Below are 14,634 nucleotides of genomic sequence, written 5' to 3'. Positions count from 1 at the left end.
GAGTTTTCAATATCAATCTCACATTGCTTCCAATGAAGTGCACTGTACAATTTTGTAAAGAAAGTAAATTTTCCATGCTAAACAAGAACAGCAACAACAACAACAAAGCACAAACTACATATTGTTATTGTCTGTTTTATAAAAAAAATAGTACATCCCACCTTCCCCCCCCACCCCCCCTGAGCTTACGCTACAGTCTGTTTTAAACACAATGAGTTTAAACACAGACTAAACGCAGTGCATTTTTCCTGATACATTACCGATTTTTCCAGGGTACTCATATTTTCATAACAGACATTTATATTGAAAAGCATTTCTGCCACTGATGTCAGCAGGATGACTTTTCCTAGCACTCATGTCACTGGGAATTCACTGTTTCTTCCACATGTAAATGTACTTACTAAAGCCATATATCTCCAACCTAGCTTCCCATAACATACAGCTAATGGCAGTCTGTGCACAGGAAAAGATGCATGTAGAATAAACTGAAGGTAAGTTTTTTGGCAATGAACTTTCAGAAAATTGGTATTTGTCAGCTGCCATGTAGTGAGGGGAAAACTTTAGTGCCCCTTAGAAGAGACCAGCAGTAACAGGAGCATAAGTCATCCAGTTATTCATCGAAGAGAACAACACTGCAACCTTCAAAACATTACCATGAACATCACGGTTCCTCAACTGTAACCTAGAAATTATTGTAGTTAATTCTGTGAAAACTGCTTAAACCTGAAGAGCGAAGTTGCACCCCAGTTACTGTGTCTCAAGAAATTAATAATCTTTACTCCATAGCAAACCAAACCATTCCACAATTCTTTAACAGTGAATTTTACAGAACATTTTCAATATATGTAGCTGTATATGTACATAGTAAGCCAGAAATAGGGAAGACAGATACTTGAGCATTCATCTTCAACTAAAGTGAGAAACAGTTGCCAAGCTTTCTTCCAGAACCACTGAACCTGGACTACATCTTCTGAAAGAACTTCCACTGCTCATAAATAGCGGTTGATGCTACTTCTAAGTAAGAACCTCAGGCCATGACAGACTTATTCTGTCAATGGCATAAGCACTTTAAAACACTTGCATACTTTCCCCTCATAGGGATACAGCCATGTTCAAAACATGATTACTTATCTAACCAAAATGCCTTTTATTTCTACTCTACCGTTATCTGCCATGAATAATACTAATAAAAAAGCAAATTTGCTTTAATGATTTCTTGGATCTCTTTCCCCTGATTTTTTTTTCTTTCTTTGGGAACATCTGCCTTTTGGCTGTAAAGCTGCTTCTTCACAATTCAATCTTTATTCCAAAGTTTCAACATAAGGCCTCACATTTTAAGATATTGTAAAGATTTGAAGAAATTAACAAAGTTGCAATAAAAAAGGAAGTTATTTAAAAGTCGTACCAAAGAGACTGTCACTATTTAAGTATATGTTGCAGTTGGATCAGATGTTAAAAAAAAAAAATCTGTAAGAAGGAAATTGTATTTGTATTTAACATTTTGAACATCCTATTCTGATTTCTGGCAAGTTTTGGCAAGCTTTACAATCAACAGGCCATAAGGAAGTATGTGAGAGCTTTAGGCTACAGATACCTGGTATATAGTCAAAGAACCAACCACTTACTGGAATTTTCCTTTATTTTTTTCCCTTTTAAAATAAGTCTACTGACCAAAAATTCTCTCCTTGCATTTCTTGAAATAAATGAGAGACGTAAATGTTGTCAAACCGTATCTAATATTGGCTGATTCTGATACTTCAAGTCTCCATTTATAATAGCTCTTTTCAGGCTACAGACTGCCTTAAATTTTCAGTGAAGACTCCCACATATCCAGTTTAAATCTACTGAAAATAAGCTTGCTTTCCTTATTTGTCTTTCATGGACCCTGAAGCAGAAATCCATGCCCCCAGAAATACATGTACAGAAGAGATAATCCAAACAAAATAATTGTGTTTTATTAGCTTCTCCCAGTCCTTCAAAAATGAAAAAGAAGAAACATAAGATCCAATTATTCTGGACCTTGCCTCCAGTGGCAGCCAGTAGTTAACTATTAGGGAAAGCATATAAAGAAGCAAATCAAGATTAAAGTGACATTTCCTATGGTATACCTGCCTCCAAAAATCAAGTTAAAGACTTCTTAACAATGAAGAACAAAACTAAACCATCAATGTTTACTACACACTAGGTCAGCTCCTGGCCATGGCTGCTGCCCTTTTAAAATCCTTTCCACATTTGATTTTCACAGGACTTAACAATCAATTCCACAATTTGTTAGTTCTGCATTTAAAAAACAAAACAAAAAAAAAAAAAAACAACCGTACGGTTTTATTACTTCAAAGCTACAGACTAAAACCATAAGAGCTAAAAGAGCATGAGTGAATCTTGAAATAGATGGAAACAAAAAATTCTCTATCTGACAATACCATTATGATTTATTTCCTCACCTATGTTCCTCTACACACTTTCACCCCACTCCTTAAGTGGAAGAGCAAAGTAACACAAGATGGTTCAAGACTGTCAAAAAGCTGCTGCTAAAGGGAGGTCTGTGTATTAGGTTTACATGGCAAGGGTTTGGTAGCAGGGTGGCCTCTGTGAGCAGAGCCCAGCAGCTGCCCCATGTCAGATCAGAGCCAGCTCCAGACGGCTCCAAAAGGGACCTGCTGCTAGCCAGAGCTGAGACAGGGAGGGACACTGGTTGGGCCTCTGGGAGAACAGATGGAAGAAAGGGGGAAAAAACTGCTGTGCTACAGCAGCTGGGAGAGAGGAGTGAGAAAGTATGAGCGAAGCAGCCCTGCAGCCCCCCAGGGGAGTGCAGCAGGAGGGCAGGAGGTGCTGCAGGCAGGCAGCAGCAGTTCCCCTGCGGGCTGTGCAGGGAGAGGCCCCTGGTGGAGCAGGCTGTCCCCCTGCAGCCCATGGGTCCCACATGGAGCAGATCTCCACGCTGCAGCCCCCCATGGGTGGAGGAGCTCCTGGTGGATGTGACCATGAAGGAGCAGTAGAGACAAAGCGTCAGGGACTGACCACAGTCCCCATTCCCTGTTCCACTGCACTGCTCAGGGGTAGGAGGTAGAAGAAGGTTGATGAAGGGAGAGGCTGGGGGGTGTTTTTAGTTTCTCACTGTTCTAGTCTGCTAGCAATAGGCAATAATTTCTATTAATCTCCCTATATTGAGTCTGCTTTGCCCGTGACAATAATTGTTGAGTGATTTCAAACCTTGAGCCCTTTTCGTTGTATTTTCTCACCACATCCCTTTGGGAGTGGGGGGGTGAGAGAGCACCTGTGGTGGAGTTAGCTGCCCAGCTGGGTAAAACCATCACAGTCTGCTCTCTGCCCCAGCATACATCCCTGCCAGCACTAATGCTCAAATAATCTCTCCATGAGCCAAATTCAGTTCATCAAACCAGGAAATTAACAAAGTAAGAAAAAAAGCTGACATTTTTTCTCTTGCATTAAGTTAACTGAACAAGCTCAGCAAAAGATTTGAAACTGATGTCAGAGAGACAAGAGAAGTGGATGGGGCAGGGGCCAGAATGAGACCTTCAAATTTAGGATGATGCTGATTTCTCAAGAGACTGCATCCAAGTGTATTTAGGATGCAGATTGGCAAGTGGTTTAGACTGTTCTAACTTCTGGCTGCTACTGAAAGAGCAACAGATTCCTCTCCTTTCTCACTTCCCAAATGTATTTAAGTTCCTACCCTGTTCTTTATACATCAGTCCCAGTGTCATCTCCTGGAGTAGCATCACTAGCAGCAGCAAGCAGAGCTACCACACTGACCAGTGGATCACAGGAAGAGAACACAGTTTATCTGAAGGTTGACAGATGAAAGAAGTATGAGCAATAGACAGGATGGCAGAAGGCTTTTTTTTAATCTTGTCCTTAATTTCTTTGTATTTTCTAAGAACTTACATCTAACAGGAGAAACATCTGTACTAGAAAGACAAAATTTCCATCTTTCTGAGCCACAGTAACAGGCACAAAGTAATAATAGATGCTCAATGTAAAAATTGCAAGCAGTGTAAGAACAGCATGAGCACACACTACTACTGTTGGTATGCTTTCCCCACTCCAACAAATGAGGTTGTGCACGAGCTAGAATGGTACCTATGTGTTTATGCCACCAGACACAGACTCCAGTATTTCCAATACTCCCGTATTAGAAAAATCCACCCAAGAAGTGCTTCCCTGGCTGGACTGAGTGAGCTCGGTGGAGCTCTGAAGATTAAAGTGCCACTTTTGTTATTGAATAGCTTCACTATTGAAAGGGTATGCAAGGTAAGGAACTGGCTGGACTGTACCACTCAGGAGTTGCGGTCAATGGCTCTATGTCCACGTGAAGACAGTGATGAATGGTGTTCCCCAGAGGTCAGTACATGGACCAGAAATGTTTAACATAGTTGGTGACAAGGACAGTGGGATTGAGTGCACCCTCAGCAAGTTTGCTGATGACACCAAGCTGTGTGGTGCAGTGGACACGCTGGAGGGAAGGGATGCCTTCCAGAGGGACCTGGGCAGGCTTGAGAGGTGGGCCTGTGTGAACCTCATGAGGTTCAACAAGGCCACGTGCAAGGTCCTGCATCTGGGCTGAGGCAAACCTAAGCAAGCACAGGCTGGACGGAGAATGGATTGAGAGCTGCCCTGAGGCGGAAGACCTGGTGGATGAGAAGCTCCACAGGAGCTGGCCATGTGTGCTCGCAGCCCTGAAAGCTGACCGTATCCTGGGCTACGTCAAAATTAGCATGGCCAGCAGGGTGAGGGAGATGATTCTCCCCCTCTGCTCTGCTCTTGTGAGACCCCATCTGGAGTGTTGCGTTCAGCTCTGGGGCCTCCAGCACAAAAAGGACATGGAAGTATTCGAACATGTCCAGATCAGGGACACGAGGATGATCAAGGGGCCGGAGCACCTCTCATATAAGGACAGGCTGAAGGAGTTGGGGCTGTTCAGCCTGGGGAAGAGAAGGCCCTGAGGAGACCTTAGAGCAGCCTTCCAGTACCTAAAGGGGGCCTACAGGAAAGCTGGGGAGGGACTCTTTGTCAGGGAATGCAGGGATCGGACATGGAGTAATGCCTTTAAACTAAAAGAGGGTAGGTTTAGATTAGATATAAGGAAGAAATTCTTTACTCTGAGGGTGCTGAGGCACTGGAACAGATTGCCCAGAGAAGCCGTGGATGCCCCATCCCGTGAGGTGTTCAAGATCAGTCTGGATGGGGCTTTGAGCAACCTGTTCAGGTGGAAGGTGTCCCTGTCCATGGCAGGGGAATTGGAATTAGGTGACCTTTACGGTCCCCTCCAAACCAAACCATTCTGTGATGATTCTATGATGATCTCTTCAAAACTGATGTTAACATTAACCACAGTGTATTAACATATATGCTAAGCATACAGGAAACTCAAAGCTGACAAAATTGTATTGAGTAGATAATGAAATAATCTATGCTGACTTACTTCAAACCTAGAAATCAATAATAGCCTAACTGGCTTTATGGTTTGTTGCTTTTGTTTTGTTTGTTAGTTATACGCACATGCCTGGTTTCACTGAGGCTTCGTAAGCTCATCTACATTACAAACCAGGGCCTAGGTGGAAAAGTCAAGGAAGAAAGGAGGCAAGAAATACAGTACTTGACACAGGTATGTCAGGTATCACCACCTGCTGTATCTTCTCAGCTGTCAGTAACTGAATGCTTTTTGATTTGGACCAGACCTCTTATTTACATATTAATTTTCTTGACAGCAACAAAATAATCAGAAAAGATAAAACCTCGAGTCAAATTGAGGTATAACAACATACAAGTATATACATGTTTTTTTTAACCCCTCCTGTATATATATGGCTCACAAAACTAAGCTACATTTTCTAAGGACATTTTCAGGTTAACTTTGCAGGCTTGGCACTTGTCATGGATTACTACTGAGAAGACTGTGAAAATCAGTTACAAGGTATTTTTGAAGTTAGAAAATTCTTTCAGCTTAAAAATGATTTGGTTTTAACATTTTATAGCATATTTTTAATAATAAATAAGATGCAATATACAATTTTTAATTTTAGATCTCTCTGATTCTCCGGGGCTTCACATTTTGGCCGTGCCTCTCAACAGTTATTTTCCTGCTCTTGCAGTACATTCATGAAGTTTTATTTTTTCCCAAAAAATTCTTGTCATAGCAATAGCTGAAGTTCCCCTTTTCCTCTACTAACAAACTCTGCTTCGGTAGAGTATTACTGAACACCAGCAGCCAGTGCTATGATACTGCAAGAAGTAACTTGGATGGTTAGGGTCAAAGAAGAGAAAGGGGAGTGAAAAGATGCTGAAAGAGCATCTCTGATGGGCTGAAGACGAGAGCTGGAGAGAAGCAAAAAGTTTATCATTAAAGCCTAAATAGATTCTGAAGCAGCAAAGATTCTGAGAGAACAGCACAGAAGGGAATTGGATAGAGGTTGAAAGTTGTAAATCTAAAGGAACATGAGAACTTCACTTCTAGAGATGGGAGAACAAGAAACAAGGCTTCTGTGGGGTCAACTGCCTCCCTCCCCCCCCCAGTAGAAGTAGAACAGCAAAGTGGAAGTGTTGAAGTGATGATCAAACTTGAACAGAACTAAAGTCAAACTAGGTCTGTAGTCAGTTCATGACAGATTGGGAAAGAGGTTGAGTACAGTTTAAGGAAAACATAAAAATATAATAGGTCCCATTATCGTAAATAAGATTTACGCATGTACAATGTACAGAACTTCCTAATATTTAACTCAAAGTCTAGCCCGGATGGATAACAGTTGTTAACGCAGCTGTAATTCATCTTCTGTATATAAAGCACTACCATAAATTTAATATAATTGTTTTTCCATACATCCACATTCTAATTCAGCACTCAAAACTATTATTTGTAGCTGTTTTATCCACATAGTTGAATATATGGCTCCATGCCATGGGTTAGAATCCCATGAAGAAAATGTACATGTACAATCATACACAAGACAACAGTACTACAAATATGCATAATGTCATCAAACAAGGTTTGCGAAGCAACTATTACTATACCATTTCCCTAAATTTTAAAGACTGATGAAAGTTTTTAATGTTGGAAAGACACACCTGTGCATAGGTACCCAAATTTAAGATACATATGTACATAATTTCCTCCTTAACACAGTATTACTACTGACACCTATGGTGATACACCCAGTGTGTCACATATTTCTGCCAATTAAGATGACATCAACAGATTACTATGGTCAACATGGACATGCATGAGACTGTTTCTGTGTTAATTATTATTTTCTGCCCTCTAAGGCAAAACTATGAGACTTATTTCACTGGAGGCTTTTGTATTTTTTTTTTTTTTTCAAAAGAGGTAATTGCATGGAGGAAGGAATGTGAAGGTGGGAAACTTTTAAAGGTCTGAACATTACTAATTTAAATTTCCCCAAAAGGGAACCAGTGTTTGTATCTACTCAAAAACAAAATAAATCAAGATATATTTTTAAGAATCTACACAATTTTCACACACACACACAAAACAAAAGCTGTGCTCTTCTCACACCTTTTAAAGAAAAAAAAAAAAAAAAAGAAAAAAGAAAAAACTCCGCATTCATACTGTTCGGTAGCCCTGAAGTTTAAAAGAAAGCACGCATTTAAGAACACAGAAAAATAGGATCCCTTTCAAACAAGTAGCTTTGTTTCTGGAGAATTGAGTCAACTTGCAATTACCCTTAAATTAATCACCTGGATTGCCAACCTTGCACATTACAGATGTTAGACAGCACTGTGTAAATGCAGTTGCAACATGGTGTAAAAGCAGTTGCAGCATTTTCACACTTAGTTCATATAGAGAAGGCTTTCTGTGGGACAGACACTAAGTTAATAAATCTAAACAACTGTAGTGTCCTTCAATTGCAGGGCCAACTCGAGACTTTTTGTATGGGATCCTGATGTCAAGAGCAGTACAAGAGGTACTCCAGACACATCTAAGTAGCTCTGGACCAACAAAGAAATTTGTCTAGCTCTGAGCCCAAGTTTACAGGGTGTGCTGTTATGACTCCACGATTGAACTGGCCACAGCCCTAGGCAGCAGCTGCACAATGCTCCTGCACTATGAGAAAGGTTATTTAATTTGGATACAGAGCCAGCCTGTATCCAATAGTGCATGCAACATATTCACCCTCCTGAATCTGTGCTCTTGGATGTGCAGTGTAAACACATGAAATAGCTTTATCATGCTGACTCAGTATAGCTGAGCAGCTCTGCAGATCATTCCCCAAAACCCGTATCCCAGCCTTTTCTATTGAGCTAATGTGCAGTTGTTACATACAATCTTCTAACTATAATGAGTATAAAGAGAGGAGACTTGAGTTTCTTTTCAATATATTAACGATAAGATTAACAACTGGTGCCTGTGGCTAATGGGAAACAAGTAAAAGATCAACAGTTCATGTGGTGGTCAGAAGACTATTTGTGTTTTTCACCAGAAATAGCAAATTTATTGAGTAATCAAGAAAATTAACTAGTTTTGTGCTTGAATTACCAACAGTCACCATACAGAAAAAAAATGCATTCTCTGCAATATTTCATGTCACTGGTTGTACTGGGTCTGGCTGGAATGTTAACTTTCCCGGCAGCAGCCCATTCAGTGCCGTACTCTGTACTTGTAGCTGGAACAGCAGTGTTATCACACCAGTGTTGTGTCTACTGCTGAGCAGCAGTGGCACAGCATTGGGCCTTTCTCTAACCCTCCTAGGGGGTGGGCAAAAAAGTGAGGAGAGAAACATCACTAGGGCAGCTGACCTAAACCAATCAAAGGGATATTCCATACCATGTGGTGTCACACTCAGCAATAAAAGGTGGAAACAGGAAGAAGAGGGGAGGGGTGGGCTCTCGTGGAGAAGACGTCGGTCCTCCTCTCGAACACCGGCTGCGTGCGTTGAGGCCTTGCTTCAAGGACGTGGTCAATCATCGCTCATTTGTGGGAAGTAGAGAGTAATTTCTTTCCTCTGCACTTCCATATTGCTTTCATTTATTTTGTTTGTTTTCCTCCCTTTTTCCCCTTTCCCTTTTATTTCCCCTTAGTTAAATTGTTTAGTTCATGGTAGTCTTTATTTAATTATTATAATTATTTCCCTTTAATTAAATTATCCTTATCTCAACCCGTGAGTTGTTCTTTGCTTTACTTCTCCCCCTCCTTATCTAAAGGAGGGGGAGTGAGAGAGCGGTTGTGGGGTTTAGCTGCCCAGCACGGTAAAACCACCACACTTGTACAAAATGTATCATAAACGCAGCCATACAATTTAACTTTCATTGTTTATAATTATATTTAAAAGAAACCAACTGTTTTTAATAACTTTCAGAACTTTCCATACTTAGAAAAAAGATGACAGTGTGAGCTATTTGGTAATGTAATTTACAATGACAGTATTTTACAAAGAGAAAAAGTAGAATCATTGCCAGTGGTACAGGCAAAAAAAAACAATCTTGGGAAGATTCCATAGTTTTAGAAAGGTGGTTTTAAAAAGGGCTGCTTCACAAAAATCAATACACTTTCCCCATAGGTTCATGATGTAAAATTCTATAATCAAGGCTTGTAGATTCGTAATTATGGTATGTCAGCCACATTTAAACAAGAGCGTTAAAAGATTGTTAAAGTTAAACTAACACAATTGCAATGTGAATTGTCTTAGTCTCATTCTAATCTACTGGTGTCACTTCCATTTAATCAGACAGAAACTATGGGCAAATGTCAGTGCTATTTTCACATGCCCCAACTTACTTTGTTCACAGTAGTTTTTAGAACCATTGCCAATGTGAATTGAGTATAAGATATTTAATATATATTTTTTAAATCAATTTACTTACTGTCTGGCAGGTTTTCTGAGCTTGGATTTACTGAGAGTAAGATGATTTTGAAAGTGACTAAACAGAAGTAGTGCTTTCTTGGACATAAAACACAAATAGAAAAAGTATTATTATTCACGCTCATCAAATCTACTTATCTGAATTCTGTTTAATGAAGGTATAGAATCACCAAGAGCCTGGCTATCAATTTTGTCAGAAAATGCAAAAAGTTCGCCCCATTCCAAGTTCAAGTTCCTTTCACCAATACACAACAAATATGAAACACAGAGTAAATTATCCACAACTACAATAGACATTTCAAGAGGGGTACACGAAAAATCTATGATACACGGCTAAAAAAATCCCACATTAAGCAGCTGTTTTGTTCTTAGCTCAAAAAAAAGTGGTGAGATAAGGAACTGCTAAAAGATCATAGAGTGGGCTACAGCAGGTGATTAAAAAAGACAAAAGAAATGTCAAGAAAGTTCAGAACATCCTAGCAGTTCCTGTCCTGTATCTTTATTATTATTATTATTTTCCTAGTCTGAGCATTGGTTGCTTCAAAAAAAATCAGCTTTACAGACTAGGTTCTTCTCAGAAAAAATAAGGAAAATTAATTGAAGCCTTAAGTCAGTCACTTTTGGCATGTTAAGCCTTTGTGTGAATCCTCTCAAATATTATGAGTAAATACCTAAATAACTGCTCTATTATTTTCTATGGAAAATGTTAACTTTCCTAAGTTAACTCAGGTCACATGCACACCAGCTACAATACAGAGTACTGAACAAGGCTTCTAGTTTGAGAAGGAGGGGTGGAGTGAGACAGAGCCATGCCTCTTCTTGCATCTGTGAGCAACTGACAGAGATGGGAGCTGCTGCTACGACTGTCATCAATACCTAGGCAACATCCCTTACATCCCATATGCTTGGGCTATAACTACATCCATGTGAAAAAATGTACAATATTTAAGGATGCTTTACATTAACAAGATATAAAACATTACCACTATGTTAAGCATTAAAAAAAAAAAAAAAGTGATTTTAAGAGAGTTGTGGGGTTACAGGGAAAGAAACAAGAAAGTTAACTTTAAGCTTGTCCATTCTTTCACAACAATTACCAAGACCTACCATTTCCCCCACAGTGACTGTAAGATAGCGTTCCTTTTCTCCTTTAAAAAAAGGAGTTACCTTTACTCACAGGCCAGCTGTCGCAGAGTAACAGTAGTTCTGCATATTGTTACCACACATAAAACACGAGATAAGTTTACTTGCTTATTTACACAGCCATTCTCCAAAAGCAAATATGAACCCCGTCAAACGCACTTCTATTGTCATTTCCTTTGTAGTAGCCCCGACATGTACACAGTTGTGTGGCAAGCTGGTCCAATAAGGCCTCATCTTTAAAAAAAAACCTTTTTATTTTGTAAAGTCTAACTTATTTTTCAATGTATCAGCTCCCCGAAATAATCAGATGTGTGGCCCCCTGAGGAGGAGGCTGTAACACTGCAGTTCAGATTTAGATTCCTAAATTGCAGTCCAACACTAAGTCTTCTCCTACCACAACTGCCAACTGTTTCACTTCAGTGGACTTCTCACCTATACAGAGCCCGGGAATTATGCTGTAACTTATTAAATATTGTGTTACCATTCCTTGTAAGAGGCCACAGGACTTGCCTTGGCTAACAACTTAGCTCTCAGGATAAGTCACACTTTGTCTGGACTTGTCTTGGCCAGCCTACAGTCTTCTTTTAGCAGTTTAACTGTAACCACTATTATGACTGGGTCATACTTACTCTGTTTGTGCTTTTGCTCACTTTGTACAATCCCGTAAATTGACGTTATTGTATTGAATTTTTTAAAGAAATTATTTTAGGAAGAATGAGTTGTCTCTGACTTTGAATTAAAAAGCAGCATAAAAGATCAAATCCAGTAAGAGCAGGAACATGGGATGATAGCAGAGCCTTTGAAAACACAGTCACAAGAAGATGCTGAAATGTCCCACTGCTATGAACAACTTACCTACAGTCAAGTAGCGATCAAAGGAATGTAGCCCTGAGAGATGGGTAAAACCAGTTTTAAGATAACAGTTATCCAATGTACATAGAACGCACCATATACAGTAGAATCAGATAAAAGGTGGAGCACAAAACAATGAAGATAAACTAATATATCTGACTCAGAAAAGTAAGAAACCATCAACATAACTTTCCTCCCAGCAAAGGATCTGGGACGTTGATGACTTCCTCAGATCTGTGCCCTCCCCACTACCATATTGAGCCTGTTGGCCTTTGGGCCTTTGGACCCAGACAGCCAATAAAAGGGAGAGTATACCATCAGGGAAAAGGTACTATTAGAAGCAAAGTAGAAGCTTTGGGTATATATAATTTTAACTGTGTATTATTTGAACTGTGTTAGCATCATTGTAACTGGACTAATATTGAGTGGGAACTTTAGCAGCCTACTTGGGAACTTGGATGCCACATGGTTGTCACAGTATCAAAATAAGCACCCCTGGACTTCCAAGTATGACATGAATAAGCAGAAGAGCCACACAAACAAAAAGAAGTTCTTCACATACAATTGTGAAGAAACATACCAAGTTCTAATCTCTTGTTCTCAGCTCTCTCAGACTCATTGAAATTGCAGAAGCAGAGAAATTCAAACTAAGAACATGCAAGCTCATTTCAGAGCTAAAAGCACTAAGGTCAGTGGCAAAAAGACTCTGAGCCAGCTCCTTGTACTGCACAACCACGTTGGGATCATTAAACTGTCTTCAGGTCCAAGAAGACACAGCCATACAACATAGTATTCAACATGTGAACATACAGGCAGGCCTGCAACAGCTCTGACTGACTGGGGTCTCCACATAGGTCATCATCTGGTGTAGACTTACCCTGTTTTCCAGTCTATGAACTGAAAGTGTTTCAGGTAGCTTCTGTGATGATGTATGAAGTAATGGTCATCTTAAGCAGTATTAGATACTACAACACTGTTAGATACTATCACAAAACTATGAAACAGCTGCAATAAACCAGTACATAAACTTCTACAAACTACTAATGTAAAAGAAGACACCAACAAATTCTTTTGACTAGAAGAAAGAATACACACCAAAAGACAAATAAATAAATAAATAAAAAGATCTAGTTTTGCCACACTTCAGAATACTTTGCTTATGAGCACAGACATAAAACACCAGAAACTTACAAATGCAAAGATGCCATTTATAATGTTGCTGTCCACCAAAGCCAGTAACCATAACATAGGTCATGAAAGGGACCCAGAGCAAGAGGCAGTCACTAAGCCACTCAGTCACACCACACTAAAGTTACCTGGCTTAAAAACAACACATGCTCATGATTTGCACACCACACACAATGAAAAGAAACAGGATATTAGAATCATAGAATCAACTTCTTGCTTGTAGCAGCACTTAAGAACTGCTCCCCAATTTGAGCCCAGAAACCCAAATTGTTACCTAGAGTAAAAATGATAAACCTTTATCTATTTTACTTTTTTAGTCTAAGATCCAATCTTTCAAACCTCATCAGATATGAGGAATTGTGCCCTTATTGCTTTTAGGCTTTTACTGACATAAATTAGTAAATCATAATAGAAAGCAGACGGCATGAAACCGGACTATTTAACATCCTGATCCGGCACACATGCTATTTCCTATGCTTGAGCCAGTGCAGCCTTTGTAGGTTCCAGCCTTCACAAAATCACACTGCGTCTAAACATTTCACATCAGAGCCTCGTGCTTATGGCCATAACACGAGGAATTCACACACTCAGCGCGTTACAACCAGACAAAACCGAGGCTCGTGTTACAACCCACCGGGCAGCGTCACCTATGCAACCGCGAGCCCCCCACCCCACGTTTGTTTCGAGACCCGCAGCAAGTGAGCCCCGGCGGGGCAGCCCGACCCCTGGGGGCCCCCGGGGTGGTTCGGGCCCCGGCACGGCCCCCACACACCACAACCGCCCGGCTGCGGCAGGGGCAGGGGCAGGGGCAGGCCTCCTCCTCCCGGGCCCGGCGGCGAGGCACAAGCACCGCAAGCCGCGGCCCCCGGCACCGCGCCACGCTCGGCGGCACCGCCCTGGGCCTCCCCCAACGGCTCCCAACGGCCACCAACGGCTCCCAACGGCTGAGGTGGGGGACGGGTATGGCGGCGGCGCCCAGCCGCGCACTCACCGCTTGACGACGCCGGCTTTGATCTTGATCTGCCTGAGGCGGGGGTCGGCCATGGCGGGCGCGGCGCGAGCCGGGGCCCAACGGCGCGGAGGCGGCGGCGCTGAGGCGGCGACCACGGCGAGGACGGCGCGGCGCCCTCACTGCGCAACACCGCCGCGCGCATGCGCACCGCGCGCGCGGCGCCGGCCTGGGCGGCACCACCGCGAGAGGGGGGCGGGGCTCCGCGCTCAAGCCTTGCAGCCCCCCTCAACCTCTCCCATCCCCCCCCGACCCCCCGGCCCGTGGAGGCGTCCGGCGAGATGGCGCCGTCTCCATAGCGACCGGCAACGGCGGGCCCCGCGGGCGCGCGGCCTCCGAGCCTGGCGGCTGAGGGGCGGGAGCGGGCGGCGCGAAGCACACGGCTGCTTTAACGGCATCTTTACAAAAATAATAACTACCTCAATGATTTGTCCTCAGTGTCTTCTGATACTATGCCCAGCACAGCTCACCTGTTTTTATTTTTTCATGAATACACACACAGAAAGATGGAGTCCAGGCCAGGTTCTGCGCCAACTTTAATACAAGTTGGCGTGTGGCGTGTAACAAGCACCAAAAGGAGTTTTCCCACTGTTAAAACAGCTG

At 41.8% G+C, this 14,634-nt stretch overlaps 1 protein-coding gene across 1 annotated transcript in view; it reads right to left on the bottom strand.

The window, feature by feature from the left end:
* TBCA (tubulin folding cofactor A) overlaps nt 1-14,165 on the bottom strand; it is a 36,023-nt gene extending 21,858 nt beyond the window's left edge. The window contains exon 1 of the mRNA XM_084304945.1: nt 14,014-14,165. Within this exon, the coding sequence (XP_084161071.1) occupies nt 14,014-14,066 (53 nt within the window). The 5' untranslated portion in view covers nt 14,067-14,165. The remainder of the gene's footprint in view (nt 1-14,013) is intronic.
* Between the last annotated feature and the right edge of the window lie 469 nt (nt 14,166-14,634).

The sequence above is a fragment of the Netta rufina genome (assembly GCF_964035555.1).
Source record: "Netta rufina genome assembly, chromosome: Z".
NCBI lineage: Eukaryota > Metazoa > Chordata > Aves > Anseriformes > Anatidae > Netta > Netta rufina.
The sequence above is the reverse complement of the archived record's forward strand: the minus strand, read 5'-3'. Positions and strand labels throughout refer to the sequence as shown.